Source organism: Equus przewalskii, chromosome 1, assembly GCF_037783145.1.
Source record: "Equus przewalskii isolate Varuska chromosome 1, EquPr2, whole genome shotgun sequence".
Taxonomy (NCBI): domain Eukaryota; kingdom Metazoa; phylum Chordata; class Mammalia; order Perissodactyla; family Equidae; genus Equus; species Equus przewalskii.
This window is the reverse complement of record NC_091831.1, coordinates 14,976,152-14,984,352: the sequence shown is the minus strand read 5'-3', so window position 1 is coordinate 14,984,352 and position 8,201 is coordinate 14,976,152. Positions and strand designations below refer to the sequence as shown.

General features: G+C 52.4%; 1 protein-coding gene across 1 annotated transcript in view; it reads left to right on the top strand.

Annotated features, from left to right (window-relative positions):
• Window positions 1-4,264: 4,264 nt before the first annotated feature.
• The window catches only part of SLC18A2 (solute carrier family 18 member A2), a 37,306-nt gene continuing 33,369 nt past the window's right edge, over window positions 4,265-8,201 (top strand). The window contains exons 1-3 of the mRNA XM_008525453.2: window positions 4,265-4,395; window positions 4,815-4,950; window positions 6,389-6,740. Of these exons, the coding sequence (XP_008523675.1) occupies window positions 4,830-4,950; window positions 6,389-6,740 (473 nt within the window). The 5' untranslated portion in view covers window positions 4,265-4,395; window positions 4,815-4,829. The remainder of the gene's footprint in view (window positions 4,396-4,814; window positions 4,951-6,388; window positions 6,741-8,201) is intronic.

Below are 8,201 nucleotides of genomic sequence, written 5' to 3'. Positions count from 1 at the left end.
TTTCTTTAGGACACCTTTGTTCATTTCTTCTCTGACGCATTATTTGCATTTCACAGCTTAATGCCCAAGGGAGAAGTCTGTCTCCCTTATTTCCAAGTTCTCTGTTTGGGGGAGCACTTGAAGATTTCCCCATGGACCGCCTACCCCTTGCGTGTATTCAGCACCCTCACTTTTCCAACACCAGAGAACGCTCAATGAGTGTGAGCCTCGGCTCTGTGACAGGCGCCATGCAAGAATCATCTTCCTTAATCCCATGACAACTCTGTGAGGGGGGCCTCATCATGCTGGAGTGACAGAAGAGAAACTGAGGCACATAAAAGTTTAGTAACACTCCCAAAGTCACATAACTTGTAAAAGTGACCCAGTCAGGATGCTATCTATAGCTTAAATGCATGTTAGTTTATCTCTAATAATGCCTATTTCACATAACTGCTATGTTCCAGGGGGCTCCATGCCTTATCATTCCTAAATATTGAAAGTCAGCGAAGAAAGTCAACCCCGGTGGCACCTTGTACCTTCTCAGTCCCTAGTGTCTGAAAAGGGTGGAGGAAGAGGGTTGGGTGGCTGAACCCGTCTGAGTTCCCCAGGAGAATAAATAAAGGTTGTGGTCACAATGGGCATCCTCAAAGCCTGGTCCTTGAGGAGTGGTTCCGGCCGGGGAGATGGAGCCAGGAACGTACTCTCCCCTTCGGGCAAAGGTGCTTTTCTCTCTGGTTCTCATGGCTCTGCATCAGAAGGGAAGCCCACCTGCCCAGTGCAGATCCCCTTTGCAGATATTTAAGGAGCACTAACTATGTTCTGGAATCTCAGTGATGAGCAAAAAGAGTGTCCCCAGTCCTGATACCTGGGGAGACAGAGATAACTGATCACGCTTATGGGAGTATTGTTCCTCATGGGCAGATACGAGAGACATATTCTGGAGGAAGTAATGGTTCCATGAGGGTTTGTAAGAAAAGTACCTGTCTGATACTGGGGGTGGGGTCCATGAAAGGGTGGCTTCCCCTGAGAAGTGACATTAGGGCTGGTAATGAAGAATGAGAGGGTGATAACTAGGAAAAGAGGAAGAACTTCCCAGGCAGAGGAAACAGAATGTGCAAAGGCACTGAGGCAGAGATACACTGAGAGGAATCAGTGTGGCTGCAGGGGGAAGGTGAGAACTAAGTGGGTTAACAGGAGGCTGTGGAGTCCCAAAGACCCAGACCAGGCAGGGCCTCCCAGGCTGGCTCCTCAACCTGGAACACCAGGACACTGGGTATATATGAAGACTTCCCAAGCCACTGGGGACTCTTGATTTCCATATGTCCTCTATTTTAAAATTGATCTGGCAGAGATGGACCCAGGTGGAGACATGAGGACGCTCCTTTATCCCCTTCCTTTTCAACAATCTCCTGTCTCCCACTGGACAAATGAAAGTCTCACTTTTCACCCAACCTGAGTCTTACCATCTTACATTGTCCTGAGACATAAAAACATCCAGAGAGAATACTGGTGTCTCTTTTATCAAGGCTCCAGAAATCCTCTCCCATCCATCTCACTAAGGAATGTACTTCTAACACAATTTTTCTTTGTATGTTTAATAATTATTTACCAAAATTCACATTATATGCATGATCATTTATGTACTGTGAATAATTGTTACAATAACACAATCCTAAATGGAAATTTAAAACTGACAGCTTTACAGCCTTAAGAAAAATTTAAAAAGCTAATGTATATTCACGTATTTGTTGCAGTTCATTTAATAGATAAGGTGATGACTAAAGAAATGATAAAAACATTACAGTTGGATAAAATTCTGTTGGAAGTGCATACTTTGAAGGCATAAAGAAAACAATGTAAACTTTTTGACTGTTAAAGAAAATCTTGTTTGTATAAGTATAATATGGTAGTTCTGCATTCTTATAATATTTATATTCCATTGGGTACATTTAAAAGTTATAATGGTTTTAGGGGCTGGCCTGGTGCCATAGTGGTTAAGTTCACGCACTCTGCTTCAGTGGCTTGGGGTTCACAGGTTAACATGCCAGGCATGGACCTACACACCACTCACTAAGCCATGCTGCAGTGACATCTCACATACAAAGCAGAGGAAGATTGGCACAGATGTTAGATCAGGGCCAGTCTCCCTCACCAAAAAAAAAAAAAAAAAAAAAGAAGAAGAAGAAGTTATAAGGGTTTTATATATATAGGTCAATATATATGATATAACCCAACCTATTTAAATTTATGATAAAAAACCATTTTAGATGCCAACTTAAAAATGTGTGAGGCATACATATTTTTAAAAAATTCTTTTGGCAGGTGTCAACAAAAAGTCTGAAGATGCTGTTGTAGGCCATGGTGCTCTAGGGGTGGTGGCAGAGATCAGGAGGCAGGAGCACAGGGACTGGCATTTTCCCTGGCATCGTCTTCCTCCAGCTGGCCGGGGCTGGAGTCAGTGTGGCTTCCCATGTTCACCATCATGGCGTTGCTGCCAGAATGTGTAAGCACCTGAGGACGGGGAGTTTTGTCTGTCTGGGCCATGACCGTCTCCTCAGCATCGACCATAGCGCCTGGCACGTAGCAATCACTCAGGGAGTATTTGTTGGATGAATGAATGGCAGACACCTACTGAGCTCTCACGTCGTGCTGGGCACTGTGTTAAGAGGCGCCTGTGCATTCCCATTTAATCCCCACGACAACTCTGCAGTAGGTCCAGAGATGGGGAAACTAAGGCACAGAGAGGACACACAATCTGCCCAAGGTCACCGATCCAGGAAGCAGCAGACGGGGCCCCGGGGCATCCTGACATGATCCCTGACCCTTGATGCCTCTCTGCCCAGGGAGCTCTGGGACAGGGCCTGCATCTTCGGGCTCTGAAATTCTAGGCACTTTGGGGGAGTCCATGAAGGTGACACCCTTCACAGCCACATCTTAAACAGCTCTCTGCCATCTGCTCTCTCCTCCTAAGTGGTTTTCCTTCTCTCCTCTCTGTTTAATATTTAAGTGGCGCACATCCTGGGACATCCCGGAGTCCCCATGTCACTGACCTACTTACTTATCCAACCATCTTTCTCACACAGCAGGGGCAGCGGCGGGAAGCACGGGGGTCTGGAAGGGAGTGCGGAGGTGGAGAGAGCGGAGCAGCCCTCGCAGCCCTGCTGCTCTAAGCAGCCTCCCGCTGACGACTAGCGAACATTAATAAACCAGGGGCAACTCTATGGCTGAGAGACGCCACGGGATCACATTTATTCCAAGTGGCTTTTCAAGAAAATGGCTCCTGTTTCTCCTGCCTCCTAGAAGGGTCTCCAAAGTTCCAGCTATGGCAGGGGGACCATGTCTGTTTGCTTCTTTTCTGTTTATAAAATGGAGGGACTTGGAAATCAAAGGTGGGCTCTCACCCTTGCTGGTGAGGATTCCAGCTCTGCATCAGCCACAGACAGACACTGGGCCTGTCTTAACCATCTCTTAGCCAGACTCCCCCTGACACAGCCACGGCAGGGAGGACAGCACCCAGGGCCACAGCAGCTGGCCCCTGAGCACTTTTCCCAAGGCGCCAGGCACTCACCTAGTCTCCAGTGTCCCCTGCCCAGGGTGATGTGCTCCTGGTGGCCCCAAAGGCCCAGGCCCACTGCTCCTACTTTCTGAGACCTGACTTATGGGCCTGGGCCCTCACATCCCCACTCCCACTGTGGGGTGACACCCAGAGGTGTCCACAACACCAGCTTGAGGGTACCCAAGGATCTGAGGGTCAAGGACTCCAAGTGGCATCTTGCACGGGCTCCAGAGGTGGGAGAGGGGAGGGGCGGTGGGCTGGGGTGGGCTTCCCCAGGAAAGAGAGAACAGTGCCTGGCTCCCAACACCCTATGACGCCTTTCCCTGGCACACTCACCCAGTAGCTTTCATGTCCTCGTGGCCAATTCCAGGGACAGTGAGGCTCAAAGAGCAGCTCCAACCCCTATTTGGGGCCAGATGAGAGCACTAAGGCCTGACTTCTGACCCTGGCCCCTGACCCTTCACCTGGGGCCCTTGACCCATCGTCCTGGGCTCCCTGACTTCTTCCCTCTGCGCCCCAGTCGCTCCCCTTGGGCCGGGTCCCCAGGGCGCGCGGCGACGTGCAGGGTCGGGCGAGGGGCTGCTCTCGGGGCGGCTTAGGACGGGGGCGCCTCGGGGTCCAGGCGCAGAGCCGACAGGAGAGCGGGCCCGGGCAGGGGGCCGAGGCGCTGCGCCGGGCGGGGTGGGCGGAGGCCGGGGCGCCCCAGCCCCCTTCTCCTCCCCTCCCCGCGCCGCCCGTGACGTCAGAGCCGGACCCGGTAAACCGAGCGGCGGCGCCGGGGCGGAGACTGCGACCCGGAACCGCCGGACGGACGGACGGAGCCCACAGTGGCCAGGCCGGCAGCCGCAGGCGACCCCGAGGTAGCGCCGACCCCGCTTCCTGCCCGCGAGGCCGGCGGAGGGCAGGGGCACCCGACGAGGCGCTGCCCGGGGCTGCGGGGTGGCCCGGGAAAACAGGGCGCGGGGCGCGAGGCTCACAGTGCGCGGGGCTTTCCGAGCGCGCACTGGGAGAAGGGGACCCTCGGGGGCGGCGGGGAGCGGGACCGCACCGCGCGGGCCCGGGCTCGGGCCCCGACGGCCCACGGGGCGTTAGGAACAGGGAGCGCGGGTGCTCGTGGGGACGCACGCCCGGCTGGTGAGCCGAGGGGCGACGCCCGGGACCGTCCCGCGCCGCCCGTGCGCGCGGCTCCCGGACAGCCCCTTCGACCCGGGAAGTCTGAGCATCGGGGTGCGGGGATCCCCCGGCCCGCCCGGCCCCTGACCGCGCCCCGCGCCCGCAGCCGCGCCCCGGAGCCATGGCCCTGAGCGAGTTGGCGGTGCTCCGCTGGCTGCAGGAGAGGCGCCACTCGCAGAAGCTCATCCTCTTCATCGTGTTCCTCGCGCTGCTGCTGGACAACATGCTGCTCACCGTCGTGAGTACGTACCGACCGGGGTCCGCCCTCCCCGGGCGCCGCTGCCCGGGGCGCCCCACTTACCCGAGCGCGGTCCGGGAAAGCGGGAGAACAGGCTTTGCAAAAATACATCCCCCGAGACTGCAGCGCCTGGGCGAGTAGGAACCGCGTTTGTGGCTTCGTTTTCCTGGTGGTCAGGTCAAAAAATGTGACATCCGATAAGACCCAGAACTTGTGTTTCCTACTGATAATTTCCTGCTCCCCCCTGCCCACTTTCACTGCGATGAAAAAGATTTCTATTAAGGACTAGCAACTCCCAGGGTTCAAAATAATGTTATAATTATTATTATGCCCCCCGAAAAGGTGGGTTAATTGGTAACATCTAAAGGAACAAGTCAGCATCCTTCCCAACAAAACAGAGAACTGACGTTTACATATATTGTAACAGTGAATGACTAGAGATGGAAACATTTCAGGATCGTTTCAAAAGCAGTTTGAACAGTTTTGGTTTTAGCCTTTTTCCTATAATAGAGTTTTGTGAAAAACTAAATACTTGAAATCCGGATCTCTTAATTAGCTCCGTTAACAGCAAAGTATTCTCCAAGTTTTCCCTTCAAAATATACAAATTTTTAGTGAATAAAACAAGATGTTTTATTTGGACTCTCAGGGGTGGGTTATTTCCCTTCTTTGCATTTGCAGGTTCCCTCATGACGGTTTCAGAGCATCAAATAGTCAGGTTTTCACCTCAAGGATTATCAAAATGGTGGGCCCATCCCAGCTCAGTAACGCGGGCCTCAGTTCGCCTTTGTGGTGAATGCTGTTTTTATACACACGCTCAAAGCTTTTATTACATGAAACAGTTTTTCTTTGCCTTTATGAAAGTCTCAGAAATTCTTCTGTCTTCCAGGTTGTGTGAAAAATTGCAGATTCCCACTCAAGTAATAGAAAGATAAAGTGGGTCTTTTGCAGAATTTCCCGATTATTACTTCCTGCAGGTTTATTTTTTTCTGAGACACATAATGAAATTTAGGTTTCTGTTTCCTTGCTTCATTCATTTAAAGGTCTTCCTGAGAATCTGAGAAGCCCGGATTGACCCCAGGGCAGCACTGGCTAGACTTCAGACCGCATTTTGCTTTCCTAAAATAGTACCGTGAAGGACCCCTGTACTGAGAAACTCCACAAAGGACTCGAATCTGTGGGGCTGGTCGGTTCTGCACAGTCGCTGACCCTGAGGGCGGATGAGCTGTCAGAGCCGTGGGGGCTTTGTTCTTGATAGGGAGCTAAGCCGTGTGAAGTTGTTCCCGTGTCAGTGCGGGCCCCTGGCACGGGGGGCCTGTTCCTGAGGTAGATACATCATCTCCCTGGGCCTCGTTTGGCCTTTGCCCTGACCGTAGTTTTGCTGGCATTTGTCCCGAGGAGGATTTCGGTGCAATCACAGCCTTCCTGTTCTGCTCGTCCGCAGTCCCCATCATCCCAAGTTACCTGTACAGCATCGAGCATGAGAAGAACACTACAGAGATCCAGACTGCCAAGCCCGTGCTCACGGCCTCCACCTCAGGTAGCTTCCAGAGCATCTTCTCCTATTATGACAACTCCACCGTGGTCACTGGGAACACCACCAGAGACCTTCAGGGCGGGCTGCTGCTCAAGACCACCACACAGCAGATGGTGACTAACACGTCCACTGCACCTCCCGACTGTCCCAGTGAAGACAAAGACCTCCTGAATGAAAATGTGCAAGTTGGCCTGTTGTTTGCCTCTAAAGCCACTGTCCAGCTCCTCACCAACCCATTCGTGGGGCTGTTGACCAACAGGTAGGTTGTATTATCCTGGCCAAAGAGTTTTATATTTATCTCGTCCCGAGCTCATTTCCCTCTGAGCTTCTGTTCCTCATTCACTGAGCAGGGTCTGGAGAACCAGTGGTGGGTTTGCCAGGGGAAAATCAATCGCCTGCTCTTGTGTTTCTGTCCTTGGTTCATTGTGATTTCCCATTTGTTCCACCTTTTCAGTGCCACCTCTGTTGCTTAAAAAGTAAGAAAATATTAAAGAAAACAGAATAAAGAGGCCCTCCCCGAGTGGGAGAACTTTGATTCTGTCCAAACACCAGATTGCATAGGTCTGTTTGTCACCATTGCCCTTGGGCAGCAAGAACTGTGTAGCCACCACGGCCATCCTCATCGCCTTCTGTGTGCCACACTGCTTTCTCTTCTCATCTCTTCCACCCCTGGTCATGCTGTTCCCTATAGAAAGCCAGGATGGTTTCTTTAGAGCTGGCGTGGCAGAGGCTCGGGTAGGTGTTGGGGTGGGGGACGTGGGAAAAGATGGGTTGTCCTGCTGCAGAGACAAAACTCTTAGCCAACCTGAGGTCCTGCTAACAGGTAATGGTGTAACAGCTCTTCCCTCACCAGTCACTGAGCTCTGTCCATGTGCACAAAGGACGGAGAACCGAAGCTGTTTTCTGGATAATTCAAACTAGCTAATAATGCCCCACATAATGCCCACCCTACCTTTACATTAATCTGGATGTTCTGGATTTTTTTTTTTGGACTCACGTTGTTTTGAGTGACTGTTCACATTGCCGTTGTTGGTGGCCATCCAGCAAGTACCTTTCTTCTGCAGCTGAGGTGAGCCAGCTGGTCCCTGGGAGCTCAAAGCACAGGACAGGGGCTTGCAGTGGAGGGGAACAGGCAGCCCCTGAAGGTGTCAGTTGCAAAGAGAGGGTCTTGGCACAGTGCGAGTGGTGGGGGTGGGCTGCCGTGTAAATGGTGTGGCCCCAAAGGCAGAAATGCAAACAAATGGCAGAGGGCCGTGCGCAGAGTCCCACTTGTGAACCAGGCCTGGAAGCGTGAACAAAGACATAGACTAGAGCTGGAAGAGAGGAAGTAGGAGGGGCCAGGGTGAAACAAGGAGGGCAGGGCAGCGGGGACTGGGCAGGGCAGGCTATTAAGAGGCCCAGGTGCTAGGCCGAGAAGGGAGTGGGCTTTTGTTGCAGGGGTACTTGGGAGCCATTGGAGGTTCCAAAGCCGAGGTGAAGAGTCAGGGAGCCAAGCATCCCGTATAGCTGAGAGCAGGGACATCTTTACACTCACCTGGGCTTTGGCCTGGGGAAGGAGGAGGAGCACTGGCTACGTACGTTGCAGGCCCTCTTTTCAGATATTATTAAGTGTTTTAAGACAGCAGCAGTAGAGCATTAAACCAAGCATGGAGCCCTTCTGAGAGCGGGGCCAGCTCTGGGGGTAGGGGGGGTCAATGAAGGATGAGGCCTGGGGTAGTAG